General features: G+C 39.0%; 1 protein-coding gene across 5 annotated transcripts in view; it reads left to right on the top strand.

Annotated features, from left to right (window-relative positions):
• Positions 1-553: 553 nt before the first annotated feature.
• PARP15 (poly(ADP-ribose) polymerase family member 15) overlaps positions 554-17732 on the top strand; it is a 56215-nt gene continuing 39036 nt past the window's right edge. For 3 of the 5 annotated variants that reach the window (XM_077993816.1, XM_077993815.1, XM_015129999.3), the window contains exon 1: positions 554-2498. In XM_077993816.1, the coding sequence (XP_077849942.1) occupies positions 2217-2498 (282 nt within the window). In that variant the 5' untranslated portion in view covers positions 554-2216. Of the gene's footprint in view, positions 2633-17732 lie in introns of all 5 variants that reach the window. The other 2 variants (XM_077993818.1, XM_077993817.1) reach the window with 1 other exon arrangement.

Below are 17732 nucleotides of genomic sequence, written 5' to 3'. Positions count from 1 at the left end.
AAGAATAATACTGGCCGGGCGCGGTGGCTCAAGCCTGTAATCCCAGCACTTTGGGAGGCCGAGACGGGTGGATCACGAGGTCAGGAGATCGAGACCATCCTGGCTAACACGGTGAAACCCCGTCTCTACTAAGAAATACAAAAAACTAGCCGGGCGAGGTGGCGGGCGCCTGTAGTCCCAGCTACTCGGGAGGCTGAGGCCGGAGAATGGCGTGAACCCGGGAGGCGGAGCTTGCAGTGAGCTGAGATCCAGCCACTGCACTCTAGCCTGGGCTACAGAGCGAGACTCCGTATTTGATGCCTCCCTGAAAATAGCATCAAAGTAGTCATTAGGAGAAAAATAAGATCTTTATTGGACTTCCTTACACTTACTGTAATAGTTTAGTGTTTACAAAAATTAGTCAGGCATGGTGGTGCACATCTGTAATCCCAGCTACTTGGGAAGCTGAGGCATGAGAATCGCTTGAACCCAGGAGGCAGAGGTTGCAGTAGGCTGGGATTATGCCACTGCACTCCAGCCTGGGCAACACAGCGAGACTCCATCTCAAAAAAAAAAAAAAAGTTTAGTACTGTTTTTGGTTTGATTTCCATACAGAAGTTAGGCACTATTTCCTTTTTTATCGATTGGGTCATTTTTATTGATCAGATCTAAAACACAGAGCTCGATGCAAAGATTAACATATTAATAATTTTGGAGGTCCAAGCCCAAGGAGAAACAAAAAGAGAAGTGAGGCAAAGTAAGATGTAATGCAATGCAGTGCTAGGAGTTATCACCCTGGTTCCTGCTTCACAATGAGCCTGATGCTGCTGGTCTGGGAATTACGTTTAGAGATCCACTGGCCTAGAAAATAGAGTTTAAACTCAGCAGCATGGCCATTAGAGATTTCTCATGCCACTTTGCATACTTTGTGTTCCTTCCTCACCACCAAGTCCCTAGGGTTCAGTCACACCAGACTACAAGATTTTCCAAAGCACAGTCTATACTTTCATGCGTGTGATCTTTGTTCGGTGTAATCCACCCGCTACTCCTGCTCTCTGCATGACAGATGATGAAAGAAGGAACTCTGAAGAGAGAGAGGGAGAGAGAGACACGCCTCATTCTCATTCTTCACCTCATTTTCCTCTTAGAAAATCCCCTACTCATCATCCAAGGTCTTACTGAAATGCCACTACTATAGAAACTTTTCTCCAATCTTGTCTCTAAATTACAACAAACCACTGATTTCTGTTATCCTAATACTTTATATGTGTCTCAATGCAAATATGATACCAAAATCCATTGCCTTGCTCTCTGCCTTGGAGGTGGTACCCAGGGCTGACCTCTGAGTACCACATCAGCTCCATTCTCTGATTACTCATTGGGTTCTGCAGTGGGAGATACCAGCACGAGACTGGAAGGCAGAGGGAGAGAGTACTTGAGATGCTTATACTCCCCTGGCTGTCTCCCGAAAGCAGTCATGGTTCCTACCTGCTGGCACTTTCCTATGGGTATAGCTCTTACCAAGTTCAGGAGATGCCCCCTCCCTTGCCCCTTCAGCCTAGATGGTAAGGAGAGGAGGCTGCTTCACCATCTCTCACTGGTTTCCTTAATCCTTTGCCCACACCTGTGTAAATAATTTCTTTATTAAATTATCCTCAATGATTAATTTTGAGTATACCACCAGTATACTGCCAGGACTTTTTGTAATACACCAGGTAACTGTATTAATCTATGTTTTATTTCTCCATCTCCTTACTTCCCCCCTCACTCCAAAGAGAAGGGATCTGTCTAATTCATCTTTATAATCTTAACACAGTGCCAGGCATATCAAAGGCCTTCAATACGCGTTGATTGTTAAATAATGCCTTGTTGGGCCAGAGGGGAACCTGACTCCAGCTCTGGCTTAGGGAGCACAGGAAAGAACCCAGTGTATTTTTCTAAAGATGGGTGTGTAGGGAGATTTGGGGGGCAAGGAATGGGATGCCCAGCAGAAAAGGAAAGGAAAACCGATTTTTGTGTTTTAATGTGTCAGGCATTCTACAGACTTTATCTCATTTAATCTTCATGACAATAACATAAAATAGCTATGGCTGTGCCCATTGTACAGATGCTATCGACTAAGGCTACACAACTAATAAAACTGCAGAGCCCAGGACTTTGACCCAGGATTTGTCTAGCAGCAATGTCTCAAAGGGCGACAAAATCCTGAGGCAGCTGTTTGTGGACTCGAGGCCTCAATGTTTGGCAGCAGCGGTTTTCAGAGAAAAGAAAGCGAAAGAAGTTCGAGGCACAAGTCTGTTGGGTGGGACGCACCTGCAGTCTGGGCGAGCCGAGGATGGTTGCCCCAGGCCCCTTCCTGCAGCTGCTCTGAGTCCAGGGGCTCCGACCTCCGAAGAACTTGCGAACCGAGTTACACGTGTACTTCCAGAGCCGGACGAGATCCGGAGGCGGGGAGCGTGCGGCTGGCCGGGAACCCTGGGGCGTGTCAGGCCTTCCGGCGCTCTTTCTTCGGGAGGATGGTGAGGAGCGCGGGGGACGGGTGCGGGAAGGGGACAGCAGGGCTGAGCCCGGGGCCCGCGAGACCCAGCAGCCCGGGCGGGCGCAGAGACCCCACGCCACGCAGAACCCTCTCTTCCAGGGGGCGCCGACTACAGTGAGTTACTTCCCTGTTCCGGAAGAGGGGGGAGCGTGCTGCTTGTTTTTCCTTAGGATTTCTGGTCTCCACCCCTCCCCCCGTGCCCTGCTTAAAATTTAAAAGTTCTTTATAAAGTTTGAAGGGATATGAGTCCTTTATTTGTGATATGTGTTATGAGTATGTCTTCCCAATTTATTTTTTGTTTTTTGAGTTTGCTTATGGTGGCTTTTTTTTCTTTGCCATGCAAATATTTTAAATTTTGTGTAGCCAGACTTACCAGTCTTTTATTTTATGACGTCTAGACTTTTAGTCATATTTTAATATATGACTTTTAGTCATACTCTTCCCTACACCCAAATTATAGAAGAATTCACTTATGCTTACTTCTAGTACTTGAACTGATTTATTTTTTACATTTAGATCTATAATACATTTGGAGTGTGTTATTGTGTGTGATTTGAGGAGTGAATCTAATTACTTCTTTTTCAAATGGGTGTCAAGCTGTCCCAATACCATTTATTATAAAGGTTATCCCTGTCCCAGTAACTTGAGATACCAGCTTTATCATGTACTAGACTTTCATATGTAGTTTGGGTATTTCTGGACCTTCTATTTTCGTCCATTGACCTGTTCATTCATCTGTTTTAGAGAGACTTTGCTGTATGTTTTTCCTAGATAGTGCTTCCTTGTCACTATTTTCCTAGCTATTCTTGTTGTTTATTTTTCCTTATGAACTTTTCTGATGTATGATCAGTTAAAAAAGAAGAAAAGAAAAACTCTTTGGAATTTTTATTGGGATTGCATTAAATTAATAAATTATAGAGAGCTGATATCTTTAGGTGGTGTTGACATGGTCTAACCTAATGTGCTGTGAAAGACTGAGAATTTGAGTATGTAATGTATATGATATTAAATTGTGAATTGGTGGGACATAGGTAACAGCTTATCAACAGTTGTAGATACTGGTACTTCATATCCTCTTAAGGAAAATTTGCCTCCAAATTTTAAGCTGGAAAGTCACTAAAATAACTTTTAAAAAGAATTACAATACATGACTTTGTAAATTTTTTTTGTGTGTGTATGTTAAGAATTGTGTACAAATTGAAATATCTGTGTACTGATCCTGAACACAACCAGTGAAATCTCCATTATGAAAGAATGTTTTGAAGCACGTAGAAAAGGAAACAAAACAAAGGACGCACTTTCATTGTTTAAGTTGACTTTTGTGTCTTTTTTGTTTTGTTTTGTTTTGTTTTTGAGGCTCTGTCGCCCAGGCTGGAGTGCAGTGGCCGGATCTCAGCTCACTGCAAGCTCCGCCTCCCGGGTTCACGCCATTCTCCTGCCTCAGCCTCCCGAGTAGCTGGGACTACAGGCGCCCGCCACCTCGCCCGGCTAGTTTTTTGTATTTTTTTAGTAGAGACGGGGTTTCACCGTGTTAGCCAGGATGGTTAAAGAAGGTTTATAGTTATCTTCACATAAAACATTTCTTGTTTAATTTTTTCTCAATATTATATATGAGGTTTTCTCATTCACTGTATTGTCTATTTACGTGTATGTATACTTTGATGTTTTCTTTCATTTTAAAAAATTAAGGTGTAATTTACAGACAGCTTTTCTATATTTAGAAAATTCATACTTTTTAGTGTATAGTTCTGTGAGTTTTGACAAATGTTTACCAGTACAATGAAGATAAAAAAGAGTTTTCTACCAGTTTCTTTGTCTTCAACCTCTTCACTCAAGATGAGCTCCTGGCAATCACTAGGGGTCATATTTTGGTCCCTAAAGTTCCAGAAAGTCATGTAAATAAAATCATCCAGCAGAGAGTCTTTGGAGCCTTAGGTATCACCAGTTTGCTACTGCTTTCTATTAATAGTTAAATTCCATTGTGATCAGAAAACATATTTTTCATTATTTGAATTCTTTAAAACCTATGTGTTGAGGGCCGGTGGCTCACACTTGTAATCCCAGCACTTTGGGAGGCCGAGGTGGGTGGATCACTTGAGGTCAGGAGTTCAAGATCAGCCTGGCGAACATGGTGAAACCTCGTCTCTACTAAAAATACAAAAGTTATCCAGGCCTGGTGGCACACGCCTGTAGTTCCACCTACTCGAGAGGCTGAGGCAGGAGAATTGCTTGAACCTGGGAGGCAGAGGTTGCAGTGAGCTGAGATCGTGCCATTGCACTCCAGCCTGGGTGACAGAGCAAGACTCTGACTCAACAACAACTACACACACACACACACAGAGAGAGAGAGAGAGAGAGAGAGAGAGACGTTTGTCTTATGGACAGAATATGATCTATCTTGGTAAATTCCCAAGCACACTTGAAAACAAAGTACATTCTCTCACTGGGTAGAGTGTTCTATAAATGTGAATTAGGTAGAGTTGGTTGTTGTTCAAGTCCTCATGTCCTTACTGATTTTATGTCTACTTGTTCTATCAATTATTAAGGGAGGATGATGAAATCTCCAACTATAATTGTGGATTTGTTTCTTTTCTCCTCAGAGTTCTATCAGTTTTGGTTTCATATATTTTGAAGCTCTGTTATTAGGAATAAAATGTTTAGGATTATTTCCTCCTGATGAATTGATTCATTTGTCATTATGAAATGCCATTTTTACCCTTGATAATATTTGCACTGAAATCTACGAAGTTTCTTTTTCTTTTATTTTTAAAAATAATGATAAAATACATATAACATCAGATTTACCATCTTAACCATTTTTAAGTATATAGTTCAGTAGTGTTAAGTGTGTTTACACTGTTACATAGGCAATCTTCAGAACTTTTTCATCTTGCAAAACTGAAACAGTATGTATTTTTTTTTTGGGGGGGGACTGACATTTCACTTAGCATAATGTCTTCAGGGTTCATCCATGTGATAGCATGTGTTAGAATTTCCCTCCTATTTAAGGCTGAATAATATTTTATTATGTATATATAAACATATTTTGTTTATACATTCACCTATTAATGGATTTGGGTGGCTTCCACCTTTTGGCTATTGTGACTAATAATAATGAACTTGGGTGTACAAATATAGTCATGCTCTGCATAATGAAGTTTCAGTCAGTGATCGACCATGTAAACAATGCTGGTCCTGGAAGATTATAATACTGTGTTTTTACTGTACCTTTTCTATATTTAGGTATGTTTCATACACAAATATCATTGTGTTACAATTGCCTGTAGTATTCAGTACGGTAACATGCTGTATAGATTTGTAGCCTAGGAGCTATACCATGTAGCCTAGGTGTATAGTAGGCTATACCATCTAGGTTTGTGTAAGTACACTCTATGATGTTCACACAATGACAGAATTGCCTAATAACACATTTATCAGACTGTATCCCCATCATTAAGTGACAAATTACTGTATCTCTTCAAGATCCTGTTTTCAATTCTTTTGTATTTATATCCAGAACTGGGATTGCTGGATCATATGGTAATCCTATTTTTAATTTTTTTTAGGACTGTCATGCTGTTTTCCATAGCAACCAAATCATTTTTACATTCCCACCAACAGTACACAAGGATTCCAATTTCTTCACATCCTTGACAATACTTATTATTTATTTTCTTTCTTCCTTCCTGTCTTCCTTTGCTTTCCTTTTCTTTTACAGCACCCATTCTAATGGGTGTGAGGTGATATTCCACTGTGGTTTTGATTTTTGTTTCCCTCATGATTAGCAGTGTTGAGCATCTTTTTATATTCTTGTCGTCCATTTGTGTATCTTCTTTGGAGAAATGTCTATTCAAGTCCTTGGCCCATTTTTAAATCAGGTTTTTGTTGAAGTTAAGTTGCAGGAGTTCTTTGTATGTTCTGAATATTAACCTCTTCACAAATATATGATTTGCAAATATTTTCTCCTGTTCTGTAGGTCACCTTTTTATTCTGTTGATTGTTTCCTTTGCAATGCAGTTTTTTGCTTCACGTAGTCCATTTGTTTATTCTTACTTTTATTGCCTATATTTTTGGTGTCATATCCAAAAAATCATTGCCAAATTCAATGCCATGAAACTTTTCTTTTTTGGTCCGTTGTTCTATATGTCTTCTTTATGCCTGTACTGTACTGTTTTGATTACCATAGCTTTGTAATATGTTTTGAAATCAGGAAGTGAAAGACCACCAGCTTAGTTGTTCGTTCTTAAGATAGTTTTGGTTATTTGGAGATTAAAAGTGATTTAAAAAATAAGAGAACCAGTCTTTTATATTTACTTACATTTTACCATTTTTCATCTAGCATTATTTTTGTTCTCTCTGAAGACCTTCTTTTAACATTTCAACATTTCTTATAGCACTGGTCCACTGATGATGAGTTCTTTCAGCTTTTGCATGTCTGAAAGGTTTTTATTTCACATTTATTGTGATTGATATTTCCTTTTTTTTTTTTTTTTTTGAATCAAGGTCTCCCTCTGTCATCCAGGCTGGAGGGCAGTGGTGCAAACACTGCTCACTGCAGCCTTGACTTCCTGGGCTCAAGCGATCCTCTCACCTCAACCTCCTGAGTAGCTGGGACCACAGGCATGCACCACCTTGGCACTCAGCTGGTTTTTAAACATTTTTTGTAGAAATGGAGTCTCACTATATTGCCCAGGCTGGTCTTCAACCCCCAGGCTCAAGCAGTTCTCTCACCTCAGCCTCTCAAAGTGTTGAGATTAAATGTACTCACCCAGCATTAATGACATTTTCTAAGTTGACAGTTAAAGATATTGCTCTACTGTTTTCTGGGTTACATTGTTTCTAACTAGAAGTCTGCTGTCATTCTTATTTTTATCCTTCTGTGTGTAATTCTTTTTCCTTTGACTGCTTTTCAGATTTTCTCCTTATCACTGGTTTTAAGCAAGTATGATGTGTCTAGGTGTAGTTCTTCTTCATGTTTATTGTGTTTCTTGGTTTATAGTTTTCATCAAATTTTAAATTTTGGGGGGCATAATTTCTTCAAGTATTTTCTTCTGTACATCCTGTCTCTCTTTCATATTAGTCCACTTAACTTTTGCCATACCTTACTAATACTTTATTCATTATCTTCTGTGTCTTTCATTTTGCTTGTTTTCCATTGCTGTGATTTAAATTTCACTTGTCTTTTCTTTCTGCTGTATATAATTATGCTGTTAATCCCATACAATGTTTTTTGTTTGTTTGTTTGTTTACCTCAGACATTGTATTTTTTCTCTCTAGGAGTTTGATTTGGTTCTCCTTTATAGTAAGTGTCTGCTAAGTATGCCTGTGTTTCCCTCTACCTTCTTGGAAGTATGAAATATCATTATAATAATTGTTTTAATATCTTTGTCTACTAATTCTATCATCTGTATCTTTTTTTTCTTTTTTTGAGATCGATTATTGCTCTTGTTGCCCAAGCTGGAGTGCAATGGCGTGATCTCAGCTCACTGCAACCTCTGTTTCCCAGGTTCAAGCAATTCTCCTTCCTCAGCCTCCCAAATAGCTGGGATTACAGGTGCCTGCCACCATGCCTGGCTAGTTGTTTTTTGAATTTTTAGTAGAGACAAGGTTTCACTGTGTTGGTCAGGCTGGTCGCAAACTCCTGACCTTAGGTGATCCACCCACCTTGGCCTCCCAAAGTGCTGGGATTACAGGTGTGAGTCACCATGCCCAGCCTGTATCATTTTTAAATTAATTTCAATTGATTTATTTTTCTCTTCATTATGCATTATATATTGCTACTTTTTTCATGCCTAGTAATTTTTGATTGGATGCCAGACATTATATGAATTTCACCTTGTTGAGTCCTGGATATTTTTGCACTTTAACAAATATTCTTGAGATTGTATCTGGGTTACAGTTAAGTTACTTGAGAACTGTTTCACCCTTTTGAGGCTTGCTTTTAAGCTTTGTTAGGCAGGAGCAGAGTGACCTTTAATCTATAGTTAATTTTTACACCATGGAGGCAAAACCCTTCTGAATGCTCTACCTTATACCATAAGCATTATGAGATTTTTCTACTGTGGCTATTAAGAACAGGCACTATTCCTAGCCCTTTTGTCATTTGAGACTCAAGGGGGATACTCTGTAGACTTCTGGAGCTCTTTGCGCAACTCTGTCCTCTCCAGTACTCTGACCTGTAATTTCTAGTCACTTTCGCCTCCTTTAAGTCCCAAGTTTGTCTGTCTCCTCACTCAGTGAGGCTTCCAGGCTTCTCCTGAGTTTCTTTTTCCTGCTTTGTGGCTTGCACCGCTCTCCATGTGGTAAGCCTAGAAGGGAGCAATTGTAGAGTTCACCCTGTTTCTTCTCTCCAAGGAATCACTGTCCCATATTGCCTGTTATCAAATATCTCAAAAAATATTTGAGATATCTTTTGACCAAATTTCTAATTGTTTAAAGTGGGATGGGAAGTCTGTTACTCATATTTTCCTAAGTAGAAGTCCTGAAGCTTTTGATGTTTGCATGCTCATTTTATATCTTGCTGCCAGCTGAGTTTTTTTTTTTATTATTTATTTTTTCATTTAATTTAGGGTCTTCCAGGTATAAATCATGTCACCTTCAAGTGAAAACAGTTTTATTTCACCTTTTTCTATTCTATGATCTTACATTTTGACAAATATAATTGCATTAGTTAGTTCCTACAGAGCAATGTTAAATCAGTTACCATACTTACCTTGTTCCTGACGTTAATGAAAAAATACCTACAGAGTTTTCCTAAGTAGAATGCTCCTTTAGGATTGAAGTACATCTGTTTTTATTATGTTAAGGAAATATTCATCCATTTCTTTCTTTTTTTTTTTTTTTCGAGATCGAGTTTCACTCTTGTTGCGCAAGCTGGAATACAATGGCACAATCTTGACTCACTACAACCTCCATATCCTGGATTCAGGCGATTCTCCTGCTTCAGACTCTCGAGTATCTGGGATTACAGGTGTGTGTGACCATGCCTGGCTAATTTTTGCGTTTTTAGTAGAGACGGGGTTTCACCATGTTGGTCAGGCTGGTCTTGAACTCCTGACCTCAGGTGATCCACCCACCCTGGCTTCCCAAAGTGCTGGGATTACAGGCATGAGCTACCATACTGGGCCCATTTCTATTTTTCAAGAGATTTTGTTAGGAATTGGTGTTAAATTTGGTCTAAGCTTTTTCAGTATTTTTGGAAATAATCATATTTTTTTTTCCTTAAACCTATTAATATGGTGAATTATAGTAATAGATTTTTGAAAATTGACCCATTCTTGATTTGCTTGACTTTTATGTAACTCATATTCTAGTGCTTTACACATTGATATCTATGAAGTGCCCTTTTGTCACTGAACTAAACTGGGTCTATTTGCTTGGGCAGTGGAAAGCCAAATACTAAAGTACCAGGTTTTTGCAGTGAGAAAGATTTATTCTGAGTGAGCTGACACAAAGACAGGAGGAAGTGCTTACATCTACCCAGCTACTCAGGAGGCTGAGGTGGGAGGATCACTTAAGCCCAGGAGGTGAAAGCTGCAGAGAGTAGTGTTTGTACTTCTGTACTCTGGCCTGGGTGACAGAGGGAGACCTTGTTTAAATCTGTCTCTCCAAGCTGGAGACTGGGTCAGATTTTATAGCCACAGAAAAATGGGGTATGATCTGATTGGATCTTGCAATGAGGTAATGCTAGGAGACATGATATGACTGGATCCTGTTATGGAGTGACATCAGGGTTTGATCTGATTGGATCCTGGATCCTGCCATGTAGTGTCCACCACTTAATACAGTTCCTGTTCCTTGCTGCTGAGCACTTAGGTTCTGCCCGTGGTTGCACATTTGGGTGTTCAGTTACGTGACCTTCAACCTGGGGGTCTATGGCAACTGAAAAACAACTTGCAACTTCGTTACATAAAAGCTGAACCACATTGGTCTGGTGCATTTACATTTTTGCATACTGAATTCACCCTCTCATGAATCATCTGATAGAAGACGATTTTGATTTATCACATGGACTCCATAAACTGCCATCCCCTATTCCATTTCTGGAACTTTAGACAGTTTACCACCTTGGTTGAGGACAGAGCCTTGTGTTCCATTGTGTTAGTTTATCAACCTACGTTTCTTGAGTAACTGTTGTTTTGCAAATGTCTTTAAAATTAATGTTTTAGTATTTTATATGAATCCATTTCAATTGCCATTGGTAGATCTTCTATTTGCTTCATCAGTTGAAACATTTTCAATTAATTAAATAAATACAGAACTTTTATTCTACTACTTTTGGGGTGTTAAAAGTTAAAAATTGTAACCCTGTTAGTTACAATTAGTTTTACTAATTGTAAAACTAAAAGGTTTAGTTTTACTAAAAAAGGGTTAGTTTTACTGTGATTAGGTGTTGATTGTGAGGTATGAATTGATGTTTAATCTTCTTCATAATAAAACCCAACTTTTCCAACAATATTTATTAAATTATGATTCATCTCTCCACTCTCCTTAATATTTCATATATTAAACGTTTTTTTTTTTTTTTCCTATCACCTCTGTTGGAGGGCAGTGGCCTAATCATGGCTCACTCTAACCTGGAACTCCTGGGCTTAAGTGATCCTCCCACCTCAGCCTCCTAAGTAGCTAGGACTACAGGAACACACCACCATGCCTAGCTAATTTTTTGAAGTTTTTGTATAGATGAGGACTTGCTGTGTTGCCTAGACTGGTCTCAGATTCCTGGCCTGAAGTAATCCTCCCACCTCAGCTTCCTAAAGTACTGGGATTACAGGCATGAGCCAACATGCCCAACATGCCCATATGTTAAACTTTTTGAGAGATTAAGGCTTATTTCTAGAATTGCTATTGTGGTTCTTATATTATCCATTCTTAACTTAGAACTATTTAGTTTTATAATTGTTCTTTAAGGATGCGTTTTTTAAAAATAGCCTTCAATTTTTAGAGTAGTTTTAGGTTCCCAGCACAATTTAGCAGAAAGTACAGAGTTCCTATATATCCCTCACACCCCACCCCCACACAATCCCCCCAACTATCAACATCCAACGCCAGAGTGGTACATTTGTCACAATTTATAAACCTACATTGACCCATCATTATCACCCAAAGCCCTTAGTTTATATTTGGGTTCACTCTTGGTGCTGTACATTCTGTGGATTTTGACAATGTTTAATAATATGTATATACCATTATAGTATCATACAGAATAATTTCACTGCCCTAAAAACTCTCTGTGCTCTGCTATTCATCTTCCTTCTTGGCAACAGCTGATCTTTTTACTGCCTCCATAATTCTGCCTTTTCCAGAATGTCATATAGTTGGAATCATACTGTATTTTGCCTTTTCAGATGGACTTTTTTTACTTAGTAATATGCCTTAAGTTTGCTCTATGGTTGTGTGTGTGTGTGTGTGTGTGTGTGTGTGTGTGTGGTGTCTTGATAACTCATTTCTTTTTAGCACTAAATAATATTCCCTTGTCTGAATGTACTGTAGATTATGTATCCATTCACCTACTGCAGGACATCTTGGTTGCTTCCAAGCTTTGGCAATTATGACTAAAGCTGCTATAAATATGTATATGCAGACTTTTGCATGGGGAAAAGTTGTCGAGTCAGTTGGATAAATACCAATGAGCACGACTGTTGAATTATATGAGAAGAGTAAGTTTAGATTTGTAAGAAACTGCAAGACTGTCTTCAAAGTAGCTGTACCATTTTGCATTCCCATCAACAACAAATGAGTGTTCCTGTTGTTCCACATCCTTGCCAGCATTTGGTGGTGTCAGTGTTCTGGATTTTCACCATTCTAACAGGCGTATAGAGTAGCTCATTGTTGTTTTGTTTTTAATTTTTATTTACTTATTTTTGAGCTGGAGTCTCACTCTATCCCCCAGGCTAGAGTGCAGTGGTGCAATCACTCACTGCAGCCACAACTTCCTGGGCTCAAGTGATCCTTCCACCTCAGCCTCTCTGGTAGCTGGGACTATAAGCCACCACACCTGGCTTATTTTGTTTATTTTTTTGTAGAGATGAGGTCTCACTATATTGTCCAGGTCTTTAAGTTCTGGACTCAAGAAATCCTCCCTTCTCAGTCTCCTAAAGTACTAGGATTACACGCTGGTGTTAGCCACTTCACCCGGCTTCATTGTTGTTTGAATTTGCAACTCACTAACATGATGTTGTGCATCTTTTCATATGCTTATTTGCTGTCTGTATATCTTCCTTGGTGAAGTGTCTGTTCACATCTTTTGCTCATTTTAAAATTTGGTGTTTTTTAAAAAAAATTGTTGACTTTTAAGAGTTCTTTGTATATTTGAGATAACACTTCATCAGATATGTCTTCTGCAAAAATTTTCTCCCAGTCTGTGGAAAGATGCATTTTAAAGTGTAGCAAGCCAAGTTCCTAATCATTTCCTTTATTATCTTTTTAAAAATATATACATTTTGCTTTTATTTTATCAAATTTTATAGTTTATCGTGTTAATATCTTGAGATTGAATTAAAAGTTTTATTTTATCTATAATTTAGCTTGGAGACTATTATTATTTGTACTATATTTACACATGAGCAGAGACTATCTGTTGAGGCTTATTTTTGCCATTAAAATTAAGTTATTCTGTTAATATGATCTCATATATCTATATATTTTCTAGGAATTGGTTTATTGATTTTTTTTGGCTTATTGATTCTTGTTTTTTGATGCCAGCTTTATTAAGATATAATTTACATGCCATAAAATTCACTCTTTAAAAGTGTGCAATTTAGTGGTTGTTAGTATGTTTACGGAGTCCACTGCTATCTGCTTTTAGAAATTTTCAGCAAGGTGTGGTGGCTCATACCTGTAATCCCTGCTACTTCAGAAGCTGAGGTGGGAGTATCACTTGAGCCAGGGAGATTGAGGCTGCAGTGAACCATGATTGTGCCGTTGCACTCAAGCCTGGGTGACAGAGCAAGACTGTCTCTAAAAAATAAAAATAAATAAAGAAATTTTCATCACGACAAAAGAAACTCCGTATGCATTAGCAGTTACCCCTTATTTCCTCCTCCCTCTCCCCCAAATCCTGGTAACCACTACTATACTTTCTGTCTTCATGGATTTATATATTCTGGACATTTCATATAAATGGAATCATACAATATGTGGCCTTTTGTGACTGGCTTCTTTCACTTAGCATGTTTTCAAGGTATGTTGTCGAATGTATAGGAACTTCATTACTTTTTCTTCTTTTAACCAAATAATATTCCATTGTATGAATATATTACCTTTTATTTATCCATTCGAATGATGGACGTTTGGGTTGTTTCTACTTTTTTTTTTTTTTTTTTTGAGATGGATTCTCACTCTGTTGCCCAGGCGGGAGTGCAGTGGCACCATCTTGACTCACTGCAAGCTCCACCTCCCAGGTTCAGGCCATTCTCCTGCCTCAACCTCCCAAGTAGCTGGGACTACAGGTGCCTGCCACCACGCCTGGCTAATTTTTTTGTATTTTTAGTAGAGAGAGATTTTCACTATGTTAGCCAGGATGGTCTCGATCTCCTGACCTCGTGATCTGCCCGTCTCGGCCTCCCAAAGTGCTGGGATTGCAGGTGTAAGCCACCGCACCTGGCCTGTTTCTACTTTTTGGCGATTGTGAATAATGCTGCTGTGAACATTTGTTGTCTCAGTCAGCTTGGGCTGCTGTATCAAATATCACAGACTAGATGACTTCAAAAATGAACTTTTTTTCTCATAAGTTGGAGGCTGGAGGTTTGCGATCAGGGTCCCAGCGTGGTAGAGTTCATAGTAAGGGCCCTCCTCCTGGTTTGTCAATGGCCCCTACTTGCTGTTTCCTCACATGGGCTTGTCCCTTCATCTTCTTGTATTAATCCCATCATGGGGTCCACCCTCATGACCTCATCTAAACGTAATTGTCTCCCAAGAGCCCCAGCTCCAAATACAATCACAGTGGGAATTAGGACTTCAACTTAAGAATTTAGAGAGGAACACAAACATTCAGTCCATAGCATTTTTGTAGAGGTTACTGTGTGGATGTATGTTTTCATGCCTGTTGGGTATATACCTTGAAGTGAACTAACTTTTTAAGCAACTGATACATTGTTTTCCTAAATGGTTGCCTTATTTTATATTCCCACCAGCAATGTGTCTTTTTCATTTTAATCATCCTAGTGGGGTGAAGTGGCATCTCATTGTGATTTTGATTTCCACTTTCTTAATGGCTAATGATGTGCATCTTTTTAATGTCTTTATTGGCTATTTGTATATCTTCCTTTAAGAAATGTCTATTCAAATCCTTTGTCGTTTTTTAAATTGGATTTTTTAAAATTGTTGACTTGTGAGAGATCTTTATATATTCTAGGTACAAGTCTTATCGGCTATATGATTTGAAAATATTTTCTCCCATTCTGTGAGTTGTCTTCACTTTCTCAATCATGTTATTATTTTTTATTTTCACAATACGTTGTATTATTTGTAAAGCATAACTTTTTTTTTTTTTTTTGAGACGGAGTCTCACTCTGTCACTGGAGTGCAGTGGCACGATCTCGGCTCACTGCAAGCTCCGCCTCCCAGGTTCACGCCATTCTCCTGCCTCAGCCTCCTGAGTAGTTGGGACTATAGGTGCCCTCCACCATGCCCGGCTAATTTTTTTTGTATTTTTAGTAGAGACGGGGTTTCACTGTGTTAGCCAGGATGGTCTCGATCTCCTGACCTCATGATCCGCCTGCCTCGGCCTCCCAAAGTGCTGGGACTATAGGCGTGGGCCACCGCACCCAGCCTGTAAAGCATAACTTTTTATCATTTTCATTTCTATACTTACCCTCTTTCTTTTCCTCACCTTATTTTGATGACCAAGAAGAGTTCCAAATAATATATTGAAGCAAAGTAGTGACAGAACACATATCTGATTTTTGTTTTATTTTGATTTTTGCTACTTCTAAGGAGAGTGACTTTTCTTCTTCACTGTGAATACTGTTGACTTTGACTCTCTATTATGCTAAGGGAAAGCTCCTTTATTTCTCTTTCAAAGATAAAAAACAATGAAAAATGGAAGTCAGAGTCTCTATTGTCCCCTTCCTTTGTGATAAAGGTCTACTCAAACCCAGTCTTCTTTTTGAATATGCAACACTTCTGTGTCTTGGTTACATCTGTAGACTGTCCTTTTGTTATGCAGTAACAGAAACTTCTTTCTTTGCGGTAAAATGTTGTAGTTCTATTAATTTAAATCAGTGGATGATCGCCATCATTTACTATCATGTTTCTTACTTTTTTCCCCCATGATTTGGTAAGTAAATCTGACTTTACAAAATATAATGTTTAACTTTGTGCAATATTTTAGCCAATGAGTTACTATTTGCTTTGTTATTAAAAGAATAAGGCAATGAATCAAATCTATTTTCTTCCAAAGTATTTAAAAATAGAAAGTAATATAAAAGCCAAATCCTTTCAAATCTCAAATCAGACATAAAAATATCCTGAGTGTTTCTGTCTCCTTAAAAATCAGTAAGTTGGAACATTCAGGTACAAAAGTAATACTTTCCAGAAGAGTGGAGAAAATGGAAGAAGTGGAAATGGATGAAATAGATGAATTTGCAAAAGAGATCCTTTACAAGTCTCTCTTTTGGTTGCACTTCACAATGTCCAAGACATCATGACTCAGAACATGCTAACCTTGCTCATGGAGTCTTTTAGTGACCTGCCAGAAGCCAATGGTGATTTCAGGGTGGGAGTAACACCCAACATTAAAGTTGTCACTTTTCTTAAAAATATTGGGGCCAGGCGCAGTGGCTCATGCCTGTAATCCCAGCACTTTGGCAGGCCGAGGCAGGCAGATCATGGGATGAGGAGATCAAGACCATCCTGGCCAACATGGTGAAACTGCGTCTTTACTAAAAAATACAAAAATTATCTGGGCGTGGTGGTGCATGCCTGTAATCCCAGCTACTCAGGAGGCTGAGGCAGGAGAATTGCTTGAACCAGGGAGGCGGTTATTGCAGTGAGCCGAGCCAAGATCGCGCCACTGTACTCCAGCCTGGTGACAGAGCAAGACTCTGTCTCAGAAAAAAAAAAAATTGGTAAGACAGACGACAGCTTTTACATTTCATTTGCAAACTATGGTTGCACACTACTTTGAGATTCCAGACATCCCACAATGGGCCTTCATTAAAAGAATGAGATACCATCTCATGCCAATCAGAATGGTGATTATTAAAAAGTCAAGAAACAATAGATGCTGGCGAGGTTGCAGAGAAAGAAGAATGCTTTTACACTGTTGGTGGGAATGTAAATTAGTTCAACCATTGTGGAAGATGGTGTGGTGATTCCTCAAAGATCTAGAACCAGAAATACCATTTGACCCAGCAATCCCATTACTGGGTATATAGCCAAAGGAACATAATTCATTCTGTTACAAAGATACATGCATGCATATGTTCATTATGGCACTGTTTACAATAGCAAAGACATGGAATCAACCCCAATGCCCATTGATGATAGACTGAATAAAGAAAATATGGTACATATATACCATGGAATACTATGCAGTCATAAAAAGGATGAGATCATGTCTTTTGCAGGGACATGGATGGAGCTGGAAGCCATTATCCTCAGCAAACTAACACAGGAACAGAAAACTGAACACTACATGTTCTCACTTATAAGCAGGAGCTGAACAGTGAGAACACATGAAAACAGGGAGGGGAACAGCACACACTGGGGCCTGTTGAGGGGTGAGGTGGGGGAAAGGAGAACATTAGAGAAAAAAGCTAATGCATGCTGGGCTTCATACCAAGGTGATGGGTATTTAGGTGCAGCAAACCACCATGACAAACATTTACCTATGTAACAAACCTGCACATCCTGCACATGTACCACAGAACTTAAAATAAAAATAAAAATAAAAACGAAAACCAGACAAGGCAAAGAAAGAGAGGAAAGTCAAGCATGCGCATAGCACTGTTCTAACCATTAAACTAATGTTAACTCTCTTAATCTCCTTGTGAGGCAAGTAGTATCATTATCCTCACTTTCTGAGTGAGGAAACTAAGGCATAGAGAACATAAATGACTTGCCCAAAGTCACACATTCAGTAATGGTGCAGCTGGGATTCAAATCCCAGGCAACCCTTGTTTTTAAGCCTTACAGTAAATGGCCTTTTTAATGTTACAGCCAGAATTCAAAATCAAATCTCTCTGACTCCAATGTGTGTGCCCTTATCCGC

This window comes from Macaca mulatta, chromosome 2, assembly GCF_049350105.2.
Source record: "Macaca mulatta isolate MMU2019108-1 chromosome 2, T2T-MMU8v2.0, whole genome shotgun sequence".
NCBI classification, from domain to species: Eukaryota; Metazoa; Chordata; class Mammalia; order Primates; family Cercopithecidae; genus Macaca; species Macaca mulatta.
This window is presented reverse-complemented; position numbering and strand designations above follow the sequence as displayed.